The sequence below is a fragment of the Pundamilia nyererei genome, unplaced genomic scaffold, assembly GCF_000239375.1.
Source record: "Pundamilia nyererei isolate P.nyererei 1_Seehausen unplaced genomic scaffold, PunNye1.0 scaffold00287, whole genome shotgun sequence".
Classification (NCBI taxonomy): domain Eukaryota; kingdom Metazoa; phylum Chordata; class Actinopteri; order Cichliformes; family Cichlidae; genus Pundamilia; species Pundamilia nyererei.
Window position 1 is genome coordinate 273,999 of NW_005187688.1, and position 25,078 is coordinate 299,076.

General features: G+C 41.4%; 2 protein-coding genes across 4 annotated transcripts; one reads left to right on the forward strand and one right to left on the reverse strand.

Moving 5' to 3' along the window:
• Positions 1-4,643: 4,643 nt before the first annotated feature.
• LOC102209433 (uncharacterized) lies at positions 4,644-13,650 on the forward strand. 3 transcript variants are annotated; one of them, XM_013915334.1, is made up of 10 exons: positions 4,644-4,904; positions 5,532-6,021; positions 6,091-6,240; positions 6,746-6,975; positions 8,160-8,291; positions 10,114-10,198; positions 10,491-10,678; positions 10,796-10,882; positions 12,808-12,883; positions 13,348-13,650. In XM_013915334.1, exons 2-10 carry the CDS (start codon positions 5,583-5,585, stop codon positions 13,536-13,538), a joined length of 1,578 nt encoding a protein of 525 aa, XP_013770788.1. In that variant the 5' UTR covers positions 4,644-4,904; positions 5,532-5,582; the 3' UTR covers positions 13,539-13,650. The 3 variants fall into 3 exon arrangements, with proteins under 3 accessions (XP_013770788.1, XP_013770789.1, XP_005750836.1); XM_013915335.1 differs by having other exon boundaries at positions 6,836-6,975; XM_005750779.2 differs by having other exon boundaries at positions 6,926-6,975.
• Positions 13,651-14,903: 1,253 nt separating this feature from the next.
• Positions 14,904-23,324, reverse strand: LOC106456491 (fer-1-like protein 6). The gene is made up of 15 exons (XM_013915324.1): positions 23,168-23,324; positions 22,577-22,668; positions 22,310-22,438; positions 22,077-22,217; positions 20,051-20,178; positions 19,806-19,976; positions 19,414-19,568; positions 18,880-19,022; positions 18,676-18,764; positions 18,492-18,590; positions 18,064-18,184; positions 17,836-17,956; positions 16,509-16,666; positions 16,314-16,414; positions 14,904-15,368 (listed from the first exon to the last, which is right to left on the reverse strand). Exons 1-15 carry the CDS (start codon positions 23,304-23,306, stop codon positions 15,188-15,190), a joined length of 1,968 nt encoding a protein of 655 aa, XP_013770778.1. The 5' UTR covers positions 23,307-23,324; the 3' UTR covers positions 14,904-15,187.
• Positions 23,325-25,078: the final 1,754 nt, after the last annotated feature.

Here is a 25,078-nt window from a genome sequence, read left to right on the forward strand (position 1 = left end):
GTATGTTTCTGCTGTGGTTATTCGTCACATTAAAACACATCGTTTAACACATTTAGGTTTCTATTTGCAGGAATTAACCTGTTATTCAGGGGCAAGTGTCTGAGTTATATGACATGTGGCTCAACAGCACACTGAGTAGGTGGCGAGGTAGGCTGCACGCAATGTGAGAAACAGAAGTGACTCCATCTGTAATTGTGACTTTTTGCTCAGTTTATGTGAGGATTTTTCTAACCATGAGAGCCACAGAAAATTGGGATTGTGGGTAGAACAAAGAACACAAAGAATCTGATCACTTTATAGTGGTTAGGTGAAGGAATCAGCTGAGCTGGCACTCTCTGGTGAGTTCTGGTGGTAAAATATTGACCATTATGTGCTGTGACAACCATGGGTAAATCCAGAGGTTCGAGGGCAATTCTAAGCTGGTGAATTAGTTGTTTGTCCAAACAGTTTTGTTCAGGCCTCAAATTATCATGCCCTATGTTGACAGAACGTTGAATGTGGGGAAGTTTTGACCCTGCCTGCCAGTTTCCCCATCTTTAATTATTGGGATGCAGGCTGGTGGTGATAAAATGCCTTGGCTAACTACAATATACGCAAATATAATCAGTTCCTCTGATTTTAATGTAGCTCTCCCCAGCTGCTTTGGATCTTCTGTGTTAGCAGCTGGGGGACTGTAAAAAAACAACAACAACAAAAAGATGAGAAGAATCAACCACTGGAAGCAGAAATGGGGCTATAACTGGAAGTTGGTCGGGACTTGTAGTGTCTTTCCCTATGTATTGGCCAAAATGGCCAAAGTTATAATTTCCTCCAAGCTTTTAGGTTCATCACAGGTTGCCATTTGATCTTTCATGGTATCATTTAAGGTATTTTAAAATGTTCTGCTCTTTAGTTTTAGTTTCCATATTCACTGAGTTACTAGTTCTGTCACTAGCTGGCTAACATAGACTAATGTAAGTCTATTAACTGCAACCACCAACCAGTCAGTCTAGAGAGTTCCACATTCTGTACTGGAACAAAGTTGTGTCTAAAAACTTTAAACACTTCTTAAATCCAGCTTCATAACAGTGTTAAATCTATGACAGTTTTGTTTTACAGTGGGGCTCCATGGTGTAAATTAGCATTAATAGGTGTCTACTTTTCATATCTAATTTAAACTGTACCAAAGTGAAAGCGATCTCTCTTTTCATATCAAACAGTGTTCTGTCATAAAGCTTCCAGCCTGTGGAATGTGGATAAACCTCCACTCTTTTGATGAGAGAATGATGGGAGATTAGCTGGATAAGCTAACACTGGTTGTGCTTTTAACTAATCAGTTGGGAGACGCACTTTATGTGGAAACAGGGCAAAACAGACATGCCTGTGTCATTATAACAGATAAGTTTTCTCCTGCAGTGTGGAAGAGTTTTCAATAACACCTTTGACACAGAAAGCATTGATGATGTAGAGGAATGTCAAATCCAATCTTTAAATAAATACATGTGGATCAGTTGCAGGCTCAACCACCACCACTTCTCTTTGAAATCTGACCAAATGTGCAAAGTTCAACCAGCTGTTTTGCTAATATATCATGTATTCATTTTTCATTAATATTTTTAATCCCCCTGTTGACAGTTAACCATGTCCCTTAGTCCTCAAGACTTACCTATGATTTTTTTTGCCTATATTTTAATACCCATCTGTCCACCCATCCACCTATTTTCTTAGGAGCAGAAGCACTTTTGTGATAAAAGATTAATCCTAATGTCCTAACAACCAAATGGAACCTCCCAACAAATATTTTAACACTGTACAATCATCGGGTGGCATTTTAAAAAAATTTCTAGTCCTAGAATTTTGAAAGCCGAACCAAAACTGTGACTATTAGACCAACATACTGTTGAGGTAACTCTTCAGCATCTGTGAAGGTTCTCAGTCATCCAGGTCACTGTAGTCTGAGCTTGGAAAGAAAAGCGTCTGGACTTCTTTAAGTTTCTTGAAGTTCCCCCGTCTAACATCACAATAAAGAAAAGAAGGCCGTTACATCCCTGAGCAAAGACTATAACATCACCATATCACCATCTGACGAGGGAAGGTGCACTGTTGTTCTAAACACAATGGATTATCGCACAAAAATTACTACACTCCTCAGTGACAACAAAACATATGAAGCCTCAAAACAAGACCACACAAGGAACTACAAAAAGAAAGTTATCAGTTGCCTACAAGAACTTAAAAAGGATAAAGTCATTTACTGCTCAACATACCATCATCTATACGCTGTATTTAAAATCTTCCAAAGATCCACAGTCCCACTCAGACCCATTGATAGCAGTATAAACTCAGCCACCTACAACATTTCCAAACACCTTGCCACCATCCTAGCGACCCTTGTGGGGAACACTCCTCATTCTATCACCAACAAGGCCAAGAAAGGACATGCCATTGGAGGAAGTGGAAAGAATGGCTCTTGGCTCTTTCAAAGGGAGAGTACCCAGCCACTGGTACAGATATGTGGACGACACCTGGGTCAAAATCAAAACACAAGAAGTAGAATCCCTCACTGCTCACATCAATGCTGTGGATCAAAACAAAGTTCACCACGGAAGACACAAAGGATGACTGTTTGCTATTCCTGGACTGTGCTGTGCACATTGAGGAGAATGGAAACGTCAACACTGAAGTTTACCAGATGCCCACACACATGGACCAGTACCACCTCTTTTACTCCCACCACCTTACATCACTGGGCAGAAAATGTTCCCTCTAAGCCTGAAGGAAAAAAGAAGGAACACACACATGTAAAGGAAACGCTTATCTTAACGGTTATCTTAATTGGGCTTTCATCAAGTCAGCAAAGAGGCACAGAAAAGAAGATCAGACACCAGCGAGGGAGGATAAGAAAGACAGACGCAACAACATTGTCATCCCCTATGTAGCCGGTGTTCAGAAAAACTCAGGAGAGTTTTCTCCATCCCGGTATACTTCAGACCCAGCAACACACTCAGACACAAACTGGTTCATCCCAAAGACAAAACTCCAAAACACAGACTTAACAATGTGGTGTTTGCTGTACAGTGCAGCGAGGAATGCTCAGACCTCTACATTGGAGAGATCAAACAAGCGCATGGCACAACACAGAAGAGCCACCTCCACAGGACAAGACTCAGCAGTCCATCTGCATCTAAAGGTCAAAGGTCACTCTTTCGATGATGCCAGTGTTCACATTTTGGACAGAGAGGACAGATAGTTTGAAAGAGGAGTGAAAGAAGCATCTATGTCCACTGTGGGCGACCATCTTTGATCAGAGGGCGGGGCTTATGACACCAACTGTCTGCCATCTATAATCCAGTTTTTAAATTTCTTTTGTAGCAACAACCCCTTTTATAAGGCAACAACATAGAATGGTTAATTTTCATGGACAACCAGTGTGAATCCTCCATTACTCTGAGGATTACCCACAATTCTTTGCCCTTCTTAGTCAATGTAGGGTGACATTTGTGACAGTAGGTGGTGCTATTGTCCCATTTAGCGGGATTAACTTGAACCTTTATAAACTATGTTACACTTACAGTAACTCTTCAGTGTTGTCTAGATCTTTTTGTTAGACTTTCTAACAAGATAATTTTTTTGTTAAGAAGTATTTTCCACTATCTCTTTATCAAGTATTTATAAAAAAATCTTGACAGAAAATAGTTCTTTATGTCATAGAACTAAGTGACTTCAGACCTAACTAATTCAATCCCAGAGTGTATGATGCTGACATCTGGAACAGAGAAGTGATACTTAAGTGATACATAACACTCTGACGAGTTCACCCTGCAACAAATGAGTCAGAACTTAGATGTAGACTGCATGAACATAAATAGTTTAAAAGTGTTTCTTTTTTTCTTAAGAAACAGACTCTGTGCAATTGGCAAACACATAGTGTGAGTGTTTGTTTAGAACTATATAGTAACTAAAGTAGTTTTTTTTTTTTTCAAATAAAGCCAGATAAATTTCATTCCCTTACTGCAATAATACGATCTGTAGTTCTTGCTTTGTAAGCACTAAACCTCTGGTTTAGAAATAATGTCAACATCTTTTTCAGTTTTTGCACTCATGCTGTAACTAGTTTTGGTGGCCTGTATGATGATGTCAAACACATTACAGAGCTGGTTCATTTTCACATATTTAACGACTCTCAGTCTCAAAAGTATGCTGCTGATCTTAATTTAATTCAATTCAATTTGCCTCTAGGTGCTTTATGTTCTGAGATAAAGACCCCACAATAATACAGTAAATGAACTGGGTCGCCATGTTCCCTGTAAAAAGATTAACAGATATAGGAATAAAATGAGCAATCCACTGCAGATAAAGCTCAGCAGGAAAGCTGGAAAAGTCTGTCATCAGAGTGTTTCATGTGCTTTGATTAGGCTCCGTTGTGGACATATACACGGACAACTGGAAACCCAACAGCTGATTAGTCATTTTACAAAGACTGGATTTTAGAAAATAATATATAGATATCAAGTATGTAATAAAACCCATACCTTCACCGTTAAGAAGTTATATTGCAGCATCTTGGACTCAATTGTTTGCGTTTGACTGTTTTAATTTTTGAATGCTCCAAATACCACTATTGGCATTCACACTCCATACCACTAGGTGGCGATAATGCTACTTGCCAGAAACAAAAGTGCATCCGCTTCTGTTGCTAAAATTATGCTACACATAAAAAATGTTCAGAGCATGACAGGTCTTACAAGTTTAACCTTCTTCTGTTACACTGTTTGTCTGTTAAGCTTTAACTGGAAGTTAGCATTAACAGCTATTTAAGAAACCTAACGATAACCTAAGATAGTTAGCTGTCTACTCGTATAAGTTCTGATAGCAGCTAAGATAACTGAACGGTCATCTAACCGGGCTAATAGCGAGAGTAAACGGTAAGTGGTGTGTTTGCGCTTTTATCAATGAAAGGAGCCTCGGATACAGAGAAATAGTCTTTATAGCGGCGGTTAATGTTACCAGAATCTGTCAAGTTCGATGTTGTTTCACATACACAGTGTGGCGTCTATGTCAATACAACGCAACTAAAACTTAGACAGTGTACAAATGTTCAGTTTTCTTTCGAACCCATTCATAGTCACCTTATTAAAGTTGCTGTAAAGTACAACGTCGTTCTCTTGTAGTCTTTAATGCTGCAGTCACTGGTATATGTCGGCATAAAGTCTCTGAAACTAAACAAGTTGGTCCATGGTTGAGACATCCAGCACCTCCTTTTGCATTTATGTGGTATGGTCAGATGAAGTAGTGTTTGTTTGTTTGTTTGTTTGTTTGTTTTGTCCATGCTTCTCGTGTCTGTAATTCCGATTACCCAGCTTTGAGTTCAGGGTCTTATTGACTCTTGCATTCTTGCATTCAAGGGGCTTTTATGAGTGTCAACAGTATTATTTCAAAGTAAGGTGTACTGTCACCTGAGCTAAATTATCTGTGAAAACGTTTGCGTAAATGTGGACGTGACTATTGTAACTAATGTAATATACGTGTTTAAACTGCTTCTGTGCATGCAGGTAAAACGCACGAACCATCTCCTGCAGTTTCTCGGTCCGAACTCATTCTCAATGGATGTCAGCATTGCTGTATCACTAATTCGAGGCCAGATGGGGACCGTAGTCGAGCGAGCAGTAAATGGAGCGGTCGAGACGGTGCTGGCCGAGATGCTTAAAGTGGTCGGAGTCAAATTTGAGGAGTTAAAGGCTCAAGTGGTGCAGATGAAGAGGGACATGATGACGCTGCAGAGTGAGAAGGCTCAAAAAGAGAAGGAGAACGATAACATTCGGGCCAAGCTGCGTTACACGGAGCTGAAGCTAAAGTACTACAGGCAAGGAGTGGAGGAGGAGCTGCAGCAGAGAGCCTCTGCTTCTACCCTAGTCTGGATTCAGCCACCAACTCTAACACGAACACAGAGAAGCAGATCTGGCATTTCCCCAACAAAGACCCTGTCATCGTTCTCAGTTCAGGCCAGGACTGCTGAGGGAGCGTTGATGAGGAACAGCAACAGTACGTACCAATGAAATGCTTGAGTCCTGGTTTCTCTTGTGCTGACTGTACTCTTTCTTATGTTTCTAGTCCCAGAATGCACCTCACCAAACAGCATGAACAGGCAAAAAGTCAGAGTGTCCTGCCCTTCAAACGTGGCCCACGCTGACTCATCTGACCTGCTGCTTCCTGCTTCACTCACTTTGAATATGGCTGGAGAATCTCTGGACAGCAGTACAGGTACACAGTGCGTGCGTACATGTTTTCTCTCTCATCACTGAGAACATCACTAAATCTTTAGATGAACATTACCGTAGTTTTACTATTACTTTATTTTTTATTTATATAGCACTGCATCACAGCAGCAGTTTACTCAAGGCAGGTGTTGCTACTTAGGAGAGTAGCAAACCCTTAGGCAATGAGCTTAATGTAGGTTGGCATGTTGTGACACAATGTAGCCTTACACCAGTGGTTCTTAACCTTGTTGGGGGTACAGAACCCCACCAGTTTCATATGCGCATTCACTGAACCCCTCTTTAGTGAAAAATAAAATAGGATTTTTTTTTCAAATTCAAGACATGCATATATTTTTTACTGGTGCACAAAATGAGCCTTGCATATCACGGCTGAGGCTCTGCCGAACCCCTGAGACAGACTCACCGAACCCCTAGGGTTCGATCGAACCCAAGTTAAGAACCACTGCCTTACACTGATATGTTAGACTAAGTACATGTTGTTTCTACAGTGTTGTTCTGTCCTAGCTCAGACCCAGTTCAGTGTAAGAAAGTTGAAGAGGTGGATGAGTGTGAATGGGCCATTCTGCACTCTAATACAGAAGGCATGGATAGTGCCATAGCCTCGTCTCCTGCCCCGGCTCCGAATTTAGATGATGGGCAGCAGTCAGGGGATTCCTCTCTGTCTCCAGATGGCGCCACCTATGCAGCTAGCTCCACGCTGCTCTTCTCTGTTCCAGAGGTAACAGCTCATTCAAATCAGGTTTTCCAGATTTGATATATCACAAGGTTTTGTTTTGTTTTTTAATTTACATTTCTTTAAAAAAAAACCCTGATAAAACGTGTTTTTGGAGTATTAAAGGAAATCCTGGTAGGTAAAAAGGAAACCAGGGATATATTGTCCGGAGTCACTGAAGTAGGGCTGTTCGATATAACGATATATATCGGATGACGATATAAAAACATCGTTTCATTTTACGCTATCGTTTGTTTCGTGGTGTCGCAAAATAAACTGTTTACAGCAATATTTTGTTCATGGTTCTGATGTCACTGTAGGTATTATTAATTTCTTAAAGTTCTCTCTTTCTCTTATATTTAATATCACCACACTACGGACGGACAAGCGCCTGTTTTTATGCGTTGTCGTTAGCAACAACCACAGTAAAACCATCGCATGTCCGCTTGTTTATTTTCCACATAAACCTTTCACAATAAAGCTCTAGATCCTGTTGAGACTTTTCAAAATAAATGGAATCACATGAAAAAGTATGCAGAGTATTTACGGATGAGAAGTAAAAAAAGAGCCGCCAGGTGCTAAAAAATAAACCTTAGACTCCAACGTTAGAACAGGCTGTTCCCCGCAGCACGCCGTGTAATAAATACTCACAAAGAAACGGCGCCGTTACAACTTCTGTCTAAAAATGCATCGTTAAAACACTCGACTCCAGCTACACGACACCCAGCTGGAAACACTTCACCTGCCCGAGATTCACAGAATTCACAGAAAATGTTAAATTTTTTGTGATATATATTGTTATCGGGACGATAGATGTTTTATATCGGGATATGAGAGTTTGGTCATATCGCACAGCCCTACACTGAAGCTTGTCAGGAAGCATGGAAGCAGAAAAGTGTAATAGCACAGAGTCAAAACATTTGCCTCAGGGCTCGATCTCATCCTGCTGGCAAGGTTTATATCGTATGAGACAATGCGCTACAGAAATGAATGCATGTGTAAATGATCTGAAATGAATACAGTTCCTAAAACTGTATTTTTACATTCTAACACAGAAATATTTAGACTTTCTTTTCAGTTCAGTTTTATTAAGCCTTATGTAGGTATTTTAATAAAGTACAGGCTCTTTTATTTTCAATTTCCAAGCTAATGCACTTGTAAATTCCAGTTTGTCTCCTGTTTCAAACTAGGTGAAGCATGAGGCACAGGAAGAAGAGAAGGAGGTGATCTATATAAAAGAGGAGCCAGAGGAAGAGCAAGAGGTGATGGCCACCCTGCTGCTTGACTGCCACGAACAGCAGGGTCATCAGCCAGAGTCAGAGGTGAGGTTACAGTTGTGGGGCACAATTTTCAACAGCATAAGTTACATTTGTGTTCACTGTAACTTTTATTTAATCTAAGAGCTGTAGGGCACTCGGGGAGTACATGTCCCATCGTGGTCAAGTCTCTATTTGTTTTAAAGGTTTAACAAGTGGTTCTTCCTTTTCTCCATCTACTGTCAAAGACCAAAGAGAATATATTGATAAACAGCTGCTAATCTCAAAGTGACAGCCACTTTATTCAACCTTAAAGATGTTCTAACTTTAAATATTTATTTTTAGCTAGGATGTCCTTATCTAAAGAGCTTGCATGAAGCAGAGACAAAGACAGAATGCATGGGACATTTTCTTGGGGGAAAGATCATCTCCCCCTCCTTTTTTTTTTCTCCTCCATAAGTTGCATCCTGCACGATGAGCATTTGGATGTCAGTCTTTGCACCATTGTAGTTTAATCCCAGCCGTTATCTGACACCACGCTGTGAAGAAGTCTTCTATAAGCTGGATTGTCTGAGCGCTCCAGGTCTTTTAAAGGATTCTTAGTAAACACTCGTTCACAGCTTTGCTGGAATTCATGACGTTGAAAGATGGTCAAACAAAAAAGATAAGGAAATGTCAAAGGACCAAACATTGAGCGAGTGCACTGGCATTTATATGAAGTGGTGTTAAAAACTGTTTGCCCCCTTCCTGACTCTACATGTTTCATCTCAAAAGCCACACATCATGCCGAGATCTAAAGAAACACCTGAGAAACAAAGTCACTGACATCTGAAAAGGTTACAAATGCATTGTTGAACCACACTGGGAGCCATTAAACACAAATGTGGTGAAGCTTCCCAGGAGTGCGGCCGGCCTACCAAACATTAACGAACCGCAGGCTTTACGTGTCTCAGTTAAGGTCAGAGTTCATGATTCAACAATAAGGAGACTGGGCAAAAATGGCCTACATGGGAGAGTTGAAGGAAAAAGCCTCTGCTACACACAAAAGCTCATCTCACATTTGTCAGAAAACATCTTGATGATGCCCCGGACTTTTGGGAAAATACTCTGCGGACTGACGAGACAAAAGCTGAACTTTTTGTTCAGTTTGAGTCGCGTTACACGTGGCTAGCACAGAAAAGAAACATCACAGCAACCGGTGGTGGTGGTAGTGTGGTGGTCTCTGGCTGCTTTGCTGCCTTAAGAAAAACAAAAGAAAGACGTTGGAGGAGCCTGGTCCTGACCTGGATCTGCCTGAGGTGCTGGGACGTGAGGCTGTTCACTCTGCTACGTGACTGAATCACAAACAATCTGCAAAAACTAGTGGGCCAAGATTCCTCCACAGCGCTGTAAAAAACCTCTTTGCCAGTTATTGCAAATGTTTGATTGCTAAGAGTCGTCCAACTAATTATTATGTTTAGGGGGCAGTAAGTTTTTCACACAGGATCGTGTAGGTTTGGATTTTTCCCCTTCATTTAGAAACTGCATTTTGTGTTTAGTTCTGATATTTTTGTCTAATATTTACATTTGTTTGATGATCTGAAACATTTTACTGTGACAAACATTCAAAAAAACTCATTTTCACACCACTGTACTTCTTTTTGTGTTTCTGACCATTTAAAGCAGTTTACACTACAAAACACTTTGACTCAGGCACGTGCCACTGTTACTTTATGACATATCCACAGCTACGGCCATTTTAGCATTACCAGTTGCACGTGCATGTCGTTGGACTGAACAAATGGTTGTAAGCTCAACAACAGACTGAAGGACAGTTTTGGAAAACTCTCGTGGAATCCTGTTATTGCAGACTATCGAATAGAATGAATGCTTTCATCTCTGTGCTCAGCCTCAACCGTCAGTGACAGAGTGCCCAAGTGCTGCAGGAAGCCAAAGAAATACTACAGCCTTCAGCTCAGCTGGACGAAGCACCCGTGAGTTGATGTGAATAACTGTCGATCATGTCTGTATGCTTCTAGTCTAATTTTACTAGATATGATAAAAAAGTTCTGGGACTTGTCCTAAAACCTTTTGTCCCTCAGCTGTAAAAGGCTTTCGGGATGGTATCGTCACCCTGCTGGGTTTCCAGGTGATGTTGACACTCGAGTTTTTGGTTGCTATAGCTCGAGAACAAAGTGATGAAGGAGGTTTATCGCTGTGACGTGGCTTAATATAGCCTCACAACTTAGAACTTAGAGTGGGCGCTTTCTGTGTGTGCACTCTCAGATTCAGCACCTCAGTCAGCTGCCATCTTGCCACCTGGCGTCCCACCTCGCCAAGCCGTGCGACCCTGGGCTAAAGACCTTAGTCTTTATGAAGAATACAAAATGCGGAGGAGTGAGCTTCGTCGCCGAAACATGACAAAGCGCAGAGAACTGGAGAAATCGTTACCTCAACCGCTGCTGGCAGATCTGGTCAGTCCACCTCAAATTGTTGAGGACAGAAGGTTTCTGCATATTTACGTTAAAAAAGTGCCTCATTCATAAAGGCATCAAGTGAACCTGAAAAATAAAGGTGATTTTGTGTTGAAGGTGCGGGAGCGTCGAGAGAAGACCAGACTGAGGGTAGCCAGGTGGAGGGCAAAACGGAAACTCCAGGCCTGCCTTAACCAGATGCAGGTCGGTGATTCCACCACAGTCTCTGCACTCAGACATTTCTTTTGGAAATGGTCTGTTTCTTTCTCATGAATGAGATCTCCATCTCTCAGGGCTTAAAGTGGAAATTGATTAAAACATTTACATGGAGAATTTGGTGGTCAGTGAATAAAAACATTTTTGCAAACTATTTTTGACGTATTTCAGTAATATCAAGAATTTAAAACGTGTATATGACAATCAAAAAGAAATTTCACAATATTTTTCATTTTTACCCAAAGTTACCTTGAATGCTTTGGGAGGCATTTCTCTGGTAGCTGCCAGAGTATTGTTTACCTCAGTGGGTGTGGACTGTTCACAACTATTCAGTGTAGAGCAGAGGTCTCGGACTCCGGTCCTCGAGCTCCGGTGTCGTGCAACTTTCTACACCTGAATACAATTAGCAGGTCATTAGCAAGACTCTGAGGTGGCAGCTCAGCCATTTGATTCATGTTACAGCAGCTCATGTGTGAATGAACAATAAAAGTGCTTTTAGAAGTACGCTTTTCCAAACACTTACTTAAACTTACTTGAGTAGGGTTAGGGGTCGCCACCTCAGCATGCAGCCAAGTGCTATAGAGTCTTGCTAATGACATGCTAATTGTAACAAGGACACATGGAAAAGTTTCAGGACAGCGGCCCTCGAGGACCGGAGTTTGAGACCCTGCCATCGAACATACGGTGACGTTCCTGGCAGGTATTAAATCTCGAGTTGGTCGTGTGACTGTTGTCTGTGTCAGCGACACACCGCTGCGTGATCACTGACAGTGATGAGTGTTAGTGTCTGTGATACCCAGTGTTGCTCAAGTTAGTAAGTAATTAGTTACTAATTACTGATTACTTCTCCAAGAAAGTAATCCCGGTACTTTACTGATTACTTATTTTCAAAAGTAATTAGTTTCATTACTTGCCTTTTATGAATGTGTTACACAACCTGAAGACGTAATAAAGCAACAGACCTTTCAGCCCAATTCTGTTTTTTGTGCATAATCCATCTTTCACCGTCATACTGGAGCTGCTAACATAAAGTAGTGTAAGTGAGAATGTGAGGGCTGTACCGTGGGAAACACAACCTGCTTTGGATTCCTGGATTCAAAGGGAGTGTTTTCTGTTTCCATTGCATTGTTTTTCAACGGACAACAAAGATGGCACAGAGACATTCAGCAACACAAACTCAAGTCCATATCTGACGACCTGGAGATTATCATCATTTTATCAGTTTGTGGATGCCTTAACAGGTGTGCCGAGAAAACGTAGCCAGCTGTTTGATTTGATCATCTGTGTGATCTGCATATATTTGTTCTTGATTGTGTCCACACACTGCCTCACAGACGCTTGTCCATCACATTATTCTGATACTAAAATCTTTGTCTGCTATAGATGTAGATGTATACATACATCTCTCTCTACATCATGTATGTATGTGGGTAGAGAGAGATGTATGTATAGAGATATAGTTTATTTTATTATTTATATGTATATCTATGATATTTTCAGAATTGAAAATATCATAGATATACATAGGTGGAGGCCACTAACAGGAGTGGCCTCCACCTCTGCTGTTAACTCCAGTTTCAACGTTTCTCCTCAGTCGAAAGCAAAAGGAGAATCAGGCACTTTGTAATTCACATTAGAAGTTCAGTGGGGCAGCGATTAGCCTCACAGCAAGAAGGTCCTGAGTTCGATTCCACAGTCCAAAGACATGCAGTTAATTGTTATTCTTTGTCCTTCTGTAACTGTAACCCTCAGAGAGCCTCTCAGTCTGGCTGGTTATTGACCTGTAGTTGTAGATCTGTTAGAAACCTTCTTTGGCAAATTGAAATTCACACCCATTCTCTCTGTCTGTTTAAAGTTGAATAATTAAGCTGCTTACCAATCAGCCACGCCTTTGCTGCTTTGTTCCCTGTCAGGCCTTTGGAGACACTCAAGGTCTTTCTCAGACTGGCTTTGCCATCAGCAGTCAGCAGCAGCCCAGATCAGCTTGTGGTAAGTTGTGGCTCAGATGACTTTTCACACATCTTTTCAAACTGCCTGCTGCTCCTCAAAAACACACTTTGGAGCTCAAGTTCCAAACTGTGAATATTTAATGTTCATGTTATATTTTTCCTTTTTATTTTAAATAAATTTGCAGGAATTACAGTAATCATGAGGTATCGTTTATAGACTTGTGAGAATTTTTCTCCATTTTGGAATAAGGCAGTATGACTAAATGGGAACTGTTGAATCTCCAAATACTTTCCAGATGTACTGCACACTGGAGCCTGGATGGTCAACCCTTCCTTTTACTTTGCCAGATGGAAACTGTAAAAGAAGTCATGTTCACAGAGAAAACTTTCTAAACCAGCCGTATATAAGTCCAGTAAAGCTCACTGTCTGCTCAGTGAGGCTCAGCAGGTGGTGCTACACTTTTCGTTTGTCACTTCAATCAGCTGCTCTATGTTGTGTTTCAGCTTCCACCTCCAGCACTCAGCAGAGACAGAGCTCAGCATCAAATAACATCACACGGATGTCTACATCCACTTCCACCCTGGTTCTGAAAGGCCCCAACATGGCTCCACATGAGCACGCTGTGGCACTTTCCTACCCCCATGGCAACATCTCTCCACAGAGACTCTCTCTGACAGACGCTATCTTACAGTGAGCTAACACTGCTCCATTCACCGAACTCAGATTTATCTTTACTCGACACGTAAAGAAACCAAGGCTTCGGGTCAGCGTTTGCAGCGTTTGCAGCGTTTGCAGCGTTTGCAGCGTTTGCAGCGTTTGCAGCGTTTGCAGCGTTTGCAGCGTTTGCAGCGGCCACTATGGATCATTTTGTCTTAAATGTTGTAATCCGGTACTGTCAGTATCAGAAAGCCCCAAATCCTTAAACTAACATCCATCACACAGTTAAATACACAATAAACATTTGCCATACCCTTCACAAGGACTATTGTTATTTTCATCAAATCTCTGTGTTTATATGTACAAACCTTCACTGTATCCTTTAACATATCAATACTGAACGTGCAGCTAGACTGGATCATGCCAACTGATACAAGACTGCCAAATCACAACAGTGTTTATAGTGTAAGGCAAATACTGTAACATCAACAGTAGGATGATCCCTTTAAGCAAGCACTCTAATAGGAGGAAATGAGGCTCAGGGTGGGCAGCCATCTGCTGCGACCAGTTTGGGAAGAAAAGAGGAAGACGGGACAAAGGACATGCTGTGGAAGAGAGCCAGAGATTAATAAGTAATGATTAAATGCAAAGTGGCGTATCAATGCCAAAAAGTGAGTGAAGAAGAAACATTTAGGCCTATTGCAGCATAACTAAGAGGACTCAGGGTCACCTGATCAACCCAAAATACGTGCTTTATCTAAACTGAAAGTCTGAAGCCTAATCTTAATAATAGAGAGGGTGTCCATCTCCTGAATCCAAACTGGAAGCTGGTTCCACAGAAGAGGCGCCTGAAAGCTGAAGCCTGATCCCATTCTTCTTTTAAACATCCTATTTAGGACAGAGGACAATAACCTTGTTTTAACTGAATTTAGAAACAGGAAATTGGAGGTTATCCACGTGTTTAATTACTTTAAGACATTCCTGTAGTTTAACTAATTGTTGTGTGTTATCTGTCTTCATGGACAGATAAAGCTGAGTATCATTTGCATAGTGAAAATATGTCTTCTAATGATACGGCCTAGGTTAAGCATATATAACTTAAACAGAATTGGTCCTTGTACAGAACCCTGTGGAGTCTGTATAGGATTCCCTATTTATATGGACAAACTGGAGTCTGTTAGATATGATTCAAACCACTGCAGCACAGTATTTTAATTCCCAAAGCATGCTCTTATCACTGTAATAATATATCATGGTCAACAGTATTGAAGCTTTAGTTAATGGTAGGACTTCAAAGACATGTAAAGTAATTACTGTAAGTAATAATGTGTTTGTACTCTGTCTTTGCTGAATGACGTGTGCCTGATAAATGAAGGTATGAAATCCAGACGTGTTATTGACTCACATTTATTTATTCTGGTTAAACAGATTTTGTTTTCCATTTTCATCATCTTAAAATCTTAATATGTTAACTTTCACTGGTTAGTAACATTTGGAAAACATTTATTCAGACACAGAACGAATTAAAAGCAAATGGCCAGCCTTCATTCTTATTCCTGTTGATGTAAATGACTGTTTTAAAAAGTGAGACCAAACATCTACACAACTTCAATATTCAAAAAATGGAGACTTTGATCATTTGGAAAAGCTGTAGAGCTGCAGCATACACACACATAGTTTATCCGTTTAGCCGCTGATAATCTTGTTGGAGATGGCTCCGGGTAGTGTGTAGAAGAGCAGGGCAAGGAACAGCGCTGTGATCAGCAGAATGATGCCGATGATGATGTACTTCTTGTAGCTTCGCCACACCAAGTGAAAGAAACATTTGAAAGGGTTAACAAACCACGAGAAGGAGGTGTCTGGACGACTGCGGGAAAGAGGAGAAAAGCAAATGAAGTGGTTTAGTTCATTACAGATTCTTACAGGCTGAGATGATTACGATGCTTTAGCAACCCTGAATGGGTCACCTGAGAAAGTGTCTAATGTTACGACATTAAAAACGTGATTCCAAAAATCATAACGGCGTCCTGGTGCATCCAGATGATGTGCATTATAAACTGACGGCATTTTCATATTAAATACTAAGGTTAAATGGAACAGCTCAAGTGGGAGAGGGATTTTATTCTGGCGCATTAACCCAGTGAATCTCCTGTGTCTGAAAATTAAAGCATATGAGTAATAAGACTAAAACTTTGAATGGAGCAGCTCTGATTTATAGAAACCAAACTGTGAACCCCTGAACACATGACTTCATTTGGACCAGAAACCTCTCTGCAGCTTCTCTCCCACCATAACAGCCTCACAGACATCGTGTCTGCTCCCAGACAATAAAAAAACCAAACAAACCCGAGCAAAAATTACTAAAAAGATAAATGACTCGAGCATCAAAAAGTATAGAATAGAAAAGAATAGAATACATAAGAGAAAGTAATATGATATCCTCAACTGCACCACAAAGTAAATGAGTAAAATGTGGATCTAGTGTTGTGCAGTCTCTGGTCTGGGAGCGTCTGCTCGTGTGTTATTGTTCTCTTGTAAATGAGATTACACCTGGATTGATCTTTGGGAACAGGCCGTTTATTCTCTCTATATCTATGTGTGCATTGATATAGCACACATAGATATAGCTCCAGGTTGGGGGGTTGACTCTGTATCCAGTAAGGACCCCCAGGCTACCCAAATATTGTTATTGAAAATGAGTAAATGTACCTCAAATTTACAGAAATGTCCCTGTATTCCTTTGACGCATTTTTGGTACATAAATTAGATTGTATTCTGACAGATAAACAGAGCCTTGTGTGGTTATGGTTACTTTGGTTTTGGTAGTGGCTCTGGCTCCTTGCGGGCACGGCCAACAGGATTTTTCTCCGACTCCTCAGCTGTCACAAGATGGAACTCTGCTTCCACTTTCCCCTGGAGGAAGATCGATTGTTTGATGATCTGTATTTGCCTGACTTTATTTTTACATTTGTTTATACACTGCATGTGTGTGTTACTGTGTACTTACGGTCAACTCTCCTGACTTGGTGAAGGGCCACCAGCCTCGTGCTCTCTTCTGCTGAAAGATGGAGATTCTCTCAGTCCCATCTGTCAGCATGTCCGCCTTACACAACTTGGCTGTTTTAGCTCCCCGAGTAAATCCATGGAGGTCTAATTCTAGTGTGCCTGCAGACACACAGTCAGTCAGGTGCACTGCCGTGTTTTATGCAGCCAACACCAGAATCTCTGAATCTCTTTTGTCAAGTTGTTTTTGCCTTCATTCAAGTCATGCACATTTTATCTCCATTATTCATCCTGACTCTCCAGTGCGACTTCTAATACTTTTTGCCATTAAAGATTGTCTTAGAAGGTTTGTCATGTCTTCATGTTTCTTCTGCTTTCAGTGCTTTAAACATTTAGCACCATCTTCAGGTTTTGGGGGTAATTGTTAATAGTTAGCAGGAGTAGTCTTCCTGAATTTCTGCTGTTTCCTGTCCTCCACAGGAATGATTCAAGCATGCTCCTTATACGTTCAAATTGGCAATATGTCCCTGTATTTAATGCCATTATAGCAGCATTACATGCAGTAACACTTTCTATTCTTCAGTGATTGTGAACTAAAGGTGCATCGGGGCACATCACTGTGAAAGAACAGCTCTGCAGCAGAGACATTGAGCTGTTAGCCGTTAAAATGTGTCTGTACTACCTGCCCCAGGAATTCTCGCATGTTATCACGATAACAGCGTAGCCCCCCCTCAGCCAATGCGGATGCAGCCTCTTACTCCGCTCTGTGGTCAGCAGACTGCAAACGCAATCTCTGAGAGCCCTTTTTGAACATCTGGGGACTATATTGCATCACTGGACTCAACACTGCCCACCTTCACCCAGTATGTGACATGGCCCACCAGAGACAATAAAACATTGGACTTACTGTATGCCAACGCAAAAGAGGCATACAGTTTATCACTTCTGCCACCCCTGGAAAGATCTGATCACAACCTGGTGCACAGGGAGCCACCAGCCACCCGCACAGTGCAGAGATAGTCGGAGGAGAGCGAGGAGGCTCTAGAAGATTGTTTTGAGTCTACTGTGTGGGAGGTGCTTTGTGACGACCACAGGGAGACTCGCAACTTTCAGCCTTTTCGCGGCCTTGAACCTTACTGCAGGCTCTTTCTTGTCTTCTTCTCTCCTATCTGTCCAATAACCAGTCCGTTTAGCATAGTGAAGTCAAACTCTGGACCTTTTTTGTGACGCAACAGTGCTAACCACTGTATCACCTTAGTATTTTATGTTCATCAGTGAAATGTGTGTGTATAATTGCCTCTCCGTGTGAATAGGCACTTATGCATACCCACCTAGAAAGTCATCAGAGGAGAGTGTCTCAAAGTCCCAGACCTGCAGAATGAGGATAGCAGGAATCTTCTGCTCTGTTTTATCTAGAGAGAAAATACTCTCTCTCTTCCTCACCACCACTACCTGTCAGAGGTAAAGTTGGTAACGATGTGATTCTGTAGCAGCTATTTTATCTACATCATGCTTGGAGCCGGAGCTCCTAGGACCAAAGATCACACAAATATGAGTACCTTTTCAGCAGGCAGGTAGCTGAAGGGGAACACGAAGCGCCAGTTGAAGTTTCCTTCTCCAGTCAGAGAGTTGTAATGCACATCAGTTTCTTGTCGGTCATCTTCTAAACCTTTCAGCCAGCTACAACGGTAGATTTGGTAAGGTGAGAGATTTTCTAGCAGTGCTTTTTATATAAAGGTTTAGCTAGCTAGTTTAGCTTTTTGGGCTGCAAGGCGCTAACGTGTTGACACCGTGCAGCCCTCACACGATCCACGTTAACTCGCTAACAGAGATATATTCAGTACATTCAATGTGCTGTTCAATAAGGAATCAGCCAAGCTTACACAACAGACAGCAAACGTCACTTTAGTTTTGGAATTATTATTTCCAAAGCTAAAAAAAATATTTATATTGCCAAAAAATACCAGGAACAAATAGATTATTTTACCCCTTGATGTAAATATCACTGAACTGTTGACCAGTGAGGAAGTGGCTGTCCTCCAAAATGACGTCCTCTGTGTTCCAGATGATAATACGCAGCTCGTATCTGCACAAACACATCTGAGTTTGAATGACCGCATCCCAAAACAACGTTGACAGACATTGTTTTATTACGTTTTGGTAAGTCTCACCCTTTTGGTTTTCGAGGTGAAATGTCCACTGGAGGTCCTGGATGTGGCAGGTCCATTGGAAACATGTCTACCCACATCTGGACCTGACCCTACATGTACATGCACACAGATGTAGGCAGTTGACCCAGAAAACCCAGAAAGCTTAAAGGTTGTAAATGCATGAATAACGATTATTTTTTACCAGAATACTAAACTCAAACATACCTGGTCCATTCCAGGCCGGGCCTTATTAAACAGAGTTCTGGTCTCAATGTGCTCTGGTACCAGTGTGCATCCTACACCTGGGATCTCAGCCCAGCGGTGTAGGATCTTCAGTGACAAGTGTTCATAGGACTCCACTGGCTCGTCTGAGGGATACACACGACAATGTCAAATCAGACTCCTATATACATGTTCTAGCTCCAGCATATTTTCTTGATCTATACTATCTTTCCCCACAGTGTTGGATCATAGGGATCGAGTGATTGTTGGTGTTCTCTCTAAAACTGAAATGACATCTCCAGCTACTGATGGGGATATTTATTACTTATGCAACTGTACTCACATTGTGTTGTACTTACATTTTATATAGCGCTTTTCCTACTCATACTGACAGACAAGTGCTTTAGACTACAAAGATGGAATTGCACCTGATTAAAAGGTATCACGTGGACTCATGCAGTAATTGTCTGAATACTGTTTCTAAATGTTAAGTTAAAAAAATAATCATGCAGCTGATCTAGAATGCCCTATATCTACCTTCATGCATGAAGAGAGTTTTGCCAGTGAAAACCTTCTCTGACACAATGATGCGTCCTGGACTGAAGTGAGGACCGTCCAAACCGCTCTCTCTGCACATCTTTGCCAACAGCTCTGATGGCTTCAAACAGTCTCTCCAGGCATTGTAACCCTCACTGACAGACAACAAGGAAGGAACAGGAAACGCTTCAGTGCGAGGGATTCATAGAATGCAGAGTTGTAGATGGATATAAATGCCTGGAATTTCTACTCCTTTAGTTGAATTTGGTAGTTTTTAATGTAATAGAAAAAAAGTAATGTAACTATGAGGTAGGATAGTAATTTATTGAAGTGACCAAATGGAATAAATAACTCGGACTTTGATCTGAAAGAGTTCAAACGTCCAGGCTTACAGACTATACTCAGCAGGGAGTCCACAGGTGCCTCTGTGTTTGCTGTAATATCGGTTCTCAAGGTCAATGCGGGTCTCTCCAATCAGATCGTCCCCTCCCACCAGGTCGTGGTCATAGATGAACACTGACAGCAGAGACTCCTGAGGAAGTGTTGCCTGCATCTCAAAAGATCTGGAAGAAGGAGAATAGAAGAAGTCATATTTAAAATGTGAGACAATTCCTGAGAAGCTTTACCAGTTATTTACCTTCCAAAAACAGGGTTTAGCTGTTTGGGAATGTAGTTGTCTCTGTCTTTGATTTCATTTTTGCCAAGTCGTAGAACAATGTAAGGGTCCGCCTTCCCATCCGGGTCAGCTGGGTGCAGGTTAGAGGCCTGGAAAGAGAAGGGGTATCATAAAAGAACTCACAAACAAGGACTAAAACTAGTACTTTTAACGGCACTATTTGTAAATTATTCTGTTTACTTTTTTTTAAAACCTTCCATTATAAAATATGCTATAGTTCAAGATGTCTACTGCTTATTGTTATTATTTCAGCTGCTCCTTTTAGAGGTCACCAAAGCATAATCAACAGGCAAGTGTAAGAGATGTTCATGCACAGGAAGGGGAGAGTACAGTCCTCCTTTAGGTAACAAGGGACTGGGAATCAGGGATTGACCTTTTGTCTGAGTGTAAATCTTGAGGAAGACTGTGCGAGACATCCTCCCGCCCTCGCTGTGGTGTTCACAGTCGGGCTTTTGTGGTTGTCAAGTGTTGCAGTGCTTGTTTGGGCTGTAAGGACAGCCTATATTAAAGTACTGGTTGCTTACGAAAAGCTCAGTTTGAAATGTAATTAAGTGCTTTGCTACAGCTTTTAATGAGCTTGGTGCTGAATGTTATTTGGCCTCTGAATATGAGACCAGATGGGTTTAACAAATGTGGTGACAGTTTTAACGAAGGTACTTTTGTGTAATACCAGTTTCCATCACAGAGTGGTGCAGCTAGTCAATGAGCCTAAAGGAATAGAGGTCCTAATGTGATTGGTCACTTTCAAAACAGTGACACCACAGGCTCTGTGATGGACGGGTTCAGTGTTAAATGGAGGCTGCAGGAGTAACATAGGCGCTGTTTTAAACTGCATTTGTTTGAAAAATGAAGGTTTGAGAACAGAGCTGATGTGAGAGCCTGAATCTCTGGCATCACTCGCACAGCAGGCTCTCACATGTGTGATGGCTTCCTTGAAAACTCAGGCTGCTGAGTTCTCCAGGAAGTTAAATTTAATTGTGTGGCAATCAGAGATGGGCAGTCTGATTACTTTTCTCAGGTAATGTTCACTCTGTGTGGGAAGAAAACTTCCTTCTACAGAGAAAAATTAAACTTCAAATCTGAGCGAGCAGCGAGCACGCTGCCACGGGAATGTGACATTCACAGAGAAACCCCCGGACCCCCCCACTGACATGACCGCTGTTGGCAAGCCTCCACCCACCCCAATAGACAATAGATTTAAGAGCTGCTGAATGTTTGATTTGGTTTATTTTTGCTGTGTTTTACTTGCATCTATTTGAAAGAGTGTGAACACAAAAAATTATTTTTTGGAATATGCAGAAAATAGGTTTAAATGTTAGAGAATTTCTTCAAGTCAAAGACTGTTGCATATAATTACATTTTTGCTTGATGCAATGTGCATAAAGGTAAAAGATTAAAACTCATGAAACAATTTTTAAAAGGAGACTTTTTCATTGGATTACATTGTAAACGATGGATTATGCAGAAAAATAGAATTGGGCTGAAAGGTCTGTTGCTTTATTACGTATTCGGGTTGTGTATCATGTTTTTTAAAAGTAACTAAGTAACTAATTACTTTTGAAAATGAGTTATCAGTAAAGTAATGGGAATACCTTTTGGAGAAGTAATTAGTAAGTAATTATTATTCTTTTTTTAATTATTATTTTTAAGTAACTTGACCAATACTAATAATAATTTGCTTGTCATTATGTTTTTTCTTGCATGCGACTTTTGACATAGTTAAGTCTGCAGAAGCACTTTGAGAGCGAAGGCAGACGTGTAACTACACATCCAGGAAGTGCTTTCAATCAGGTCCACACAGGAAGGAGCTAGACCAGTTTAAACCTCTAACGTTGGTGTTAGGCGATGTACTAACTGCTGTATCACGTCAGCCTCACTAAACGCTGCTCTTTTTGTTTCTCAGTACAATGGAAAACTATTCTACAACTTTCAAGTAAAACATTCCAAAGAGAACTCAGCAGAAAATTCCCATGTGAGCAGGACTCACACAGACAATGTAAACCCGTATGAGAACTTGGACTGAGCTGTTGGGAGGGATTCCTCTGTTGACTCTGAAGCTCCCAGCGTCTATTGCTTCATGCCAGTCCTCCTCCTCCTCCTCAGCGAGCTTATAGAGGCAGAATCGACCCTAAGAGACAGCATGAAGATTTATGTGTAGATATGCTAGTTGTTGAGCAGTACCAAAGTAGTACCCGCAAAGAACATTACTTAGTATCTCACCTTAAATTTTCCAACAAACCTCTCCTCATTTGATCCCTCTTCCTCACTGGCTTTCCCTCGGAACAACTCGTATGTTTTCACCCAGTCATCAAAGGACCCAAACTCTGACTCCAACTCCTTGTTGTACAGCTGCAGAGCCAAGATCAGACTCACTCAAGCTTTTCTTTCTAGCATATGGTACCCCTTTTATTCTTTGGTTGGACAGTAAAAGCATAACAGGGCCCAGTAAACCTGTACAAGAATTGTATCATCTCTGAAAAAAATTACCTTGAGTGTAGCTAATTTGGTATGAGGGCTGATGCTCGTTCCCTTTACTTTCTGTTGCCTCTTCTTCTTATCTCCATCGGACTGGCTGCTGACTGATGAAATAGACAAGGGTTATTTTCAAATGTGAAAACTAAGGGCCCAAACACAGCAGAAATCATACTGAAAATGTGACTACAGTATTTAACAGCAGGTAACAAAGTGAGCCACCGAGCTTAGTTAAGAAGTGCCATGCCCTGAGCTCAGAACTGTCCTATTCACCAGAAGCAACAGTTCAAAAGTTGTCTGTTATTTAACGACATTTGCAGTCATTCTCTTGCAGGGTTTTTCAGAAGAACTTGTCAAATCTTTCAAATGCTGCCATCTTAAATATCCAGTCATACCAATCAGATCATGCAGTGAGAGGACCACATCCAGTAACATCATAAACTAGCCAAAACACAGCTGCTAAAACCTGTCTGCAGGATCGTAGCACCAAAACCAGACAGTTCCCAGAACCTCAACTCCCAGAAAGTAAAAATGACCCTCAATGACACGGCGTTGTATCTTTTTTCAAATCTTTTTGTCTCTTTTTTTGCAGATCTTAATCCTTACCCAAAGATTCTATTCCATCGCTGAGCAAGCTGTGGTACAACAAAGCTGCAATGCACAACAGTGTGTGTGGGTCAGTGGGGAGAAAAGGGGTGATTATTTCTAAAACCAGTGCGTACCAATTGATATTTCCCAATTTCATGATTTTTAGGTTATCGCAGAAAACAATACTGTGACACCAAGTCTTTGACACATTATCATTTATTTGTCTCTTTTTATGTTATTATAAAGTATCACAAAGCGATCCCGGTCTCATGGCTTAAGCTGGAATGTGAACAGTTCTCAGCTGCTGGGAGAATTTAGCTAATGCTGATACAAAGATAAGCTTCTGCCCCTAAAGCACAGGCAGTTTATGGGGACAACCGTGTTACACTTTTGGAGCCAGAGTCTGTCCACTAGTGACTTGAGGTGGAGTTGCTGTGTTGAACTCCCACCCAGCGGACGTAACTGCAAACACAACCCCTGCAAACACAAACACACAAAACTGGAGCAGCCAGGCAGGGGCTGCCTGGCTGCTCCAGTTTTAATGATTTCTGCTATTGGTTTTATCGCAACTATTTTTAAAAAGGCACACAGCTTAAAATCAGTCAAAATCACTGTCAGCAGCTTAGCTGCAGTTCACACGTTTCATTGTTTTTAATATTTTGTTTCACTTCAGCTCTTAGTATGGTATAACTTCGCTCTCTTCATGATGGCTGGCTCACGGACCAACAACATTAGGAACAAGAGCGGCCCACAGACCGACTGTAGCACATACTGCTTCAAGATGGTAGTGGACACCGAGTTGGGAAGAAAGAGGAGAAAAGAAACCTGTCAGATCACCATCCAGTTTGTCAACAATACAGGGGTGAAGATTTGGAAGTATTAGGAATCCTGACTTTGGTCTTTGGAAGATCTTACCATGGCAGATAAACAAGCCAGAGAAGCTCTGTGGTCTCAGATGCAGGAAGCAACAAAGATGAAGACGAAGGTGCACTTTTGCATTATACATGGTTCATTAACAGTCAACAGATCTCAGTGATTCTATGAGTTTAATTTGTTTAACCTCAAATTAAAAAAATAAAAATAAATTCAGGACATTAAAAAACTACTATTTAATGCCCTAAATGAAAGTATAGAAAACATTAATTTGATGTCAACCATGAAACAAGGTATCATGACTCTGTTACCTAAACCTGGTAAAGACAAGAGCCTAACCCTCCTCTCTGAGGTTGATTTGAGAAGATGTAAGTTATTACTGGGAGATATCATGTCAAAATGCTCTCTAACTGCTCTCTAACTGCTGAGCGTTTGGTCTTGGCATGATGGAGGCACAGATGGTGGAGCAGGTGCAGGGAGCTGGAGAAACTGGTGGACTAGGCATCACGTCGAACAGAAGTGTTGGCAAACCTCACGTGGTCTGGTTCCTCGCCTGCACAGCTGCTGGGTTTTTTCCCCTCTCCTGTCCGGAAATGTGTCAGAATTGTTGTCTGAAGGTCAAAAAATGCCCAACAGATTTACTTTCCCAAGTGGACCATTTGCTATAATGGTCTACTTGTAAAATGGCGCCGGTGAGGTCGGCTGCCGTGCTGGATGCTCTGCCCTAACTTCTCCACTTTTTGCAGTTTTTCGTCACTTTTTGCTATATCTGCGATAATCTTGCATGGGCATCATGCAAAACACACAAATCCGCTACAGTAGAGACATTCTGGTTTCTATTGGTCTGCAATACGCGAACATTTCACCATGTTTAACTCCGGACCCAAACTGGCCAAAGGAGATCCTGAGAGAGAACAAAGGACGCGGCCCTAAGCGACGGCCTCGAGGTAAAAGAGCCGGCATCAGGAACAGGCTACGGGCTCGCGCACACCGCGCACCCATGCCCAGTATCCTGCTAGCCAATGTTCAATCCATCGAGAACAAGCTTGATGACCT

What these genes read in the sequence shown, in the direction of transcription:
- LOC106456491 (XM_013915324.1), bottom strand. Translation starts at nt 23,306, where the DNA reads ATGAAATTGGGAAATATCAATTGGTACGCACTGGTTTTAGAAATAATC. An exon ending in CCAAATTAGCTACACTCAAG is followed by an intron (nt 22,439 to 22,576) that starts GTAATTTTTTTC and finishes TTGGCTCTGCAG; the next exon opens with CTGTACAACAAGGAGTTGGA. An exon ending in CTAAACCCTGTTTTTGGAAG is followed by an intron (nt 19,977 to 20,050) that starts GTAAATAACTGG and finishes TCCTTCTTCCAG; the next exon opens with ATCTTTTGAGATGCAGGCAA.
- LOC102209433 (XM_013915334.1), top strand. Translation starts at nt 5,583, where the DNA reads ATGGATGTCAGCATTGCTGTATCACTAATTCGAGGCCAGATGGGGACC. An exon ending in ATCTCTGGACAGCAGTACAG is followed by an intron (nt 6,241 to 6,745) that starts GTACACAGTGCG and finishes TTGTTTCTACAG; the next exon opens with TGTTGTTCTGTCCTAGCTCA. An exon ending in CCTGCCTTAACCAGATGCAG is followed by an intron (nt 10,883 to 12,807) that starts GTCGGTGATTCC and finishes GTTCCCTGTCAG; the next exon opens with GCCTTTGGAGACACTCAAGG.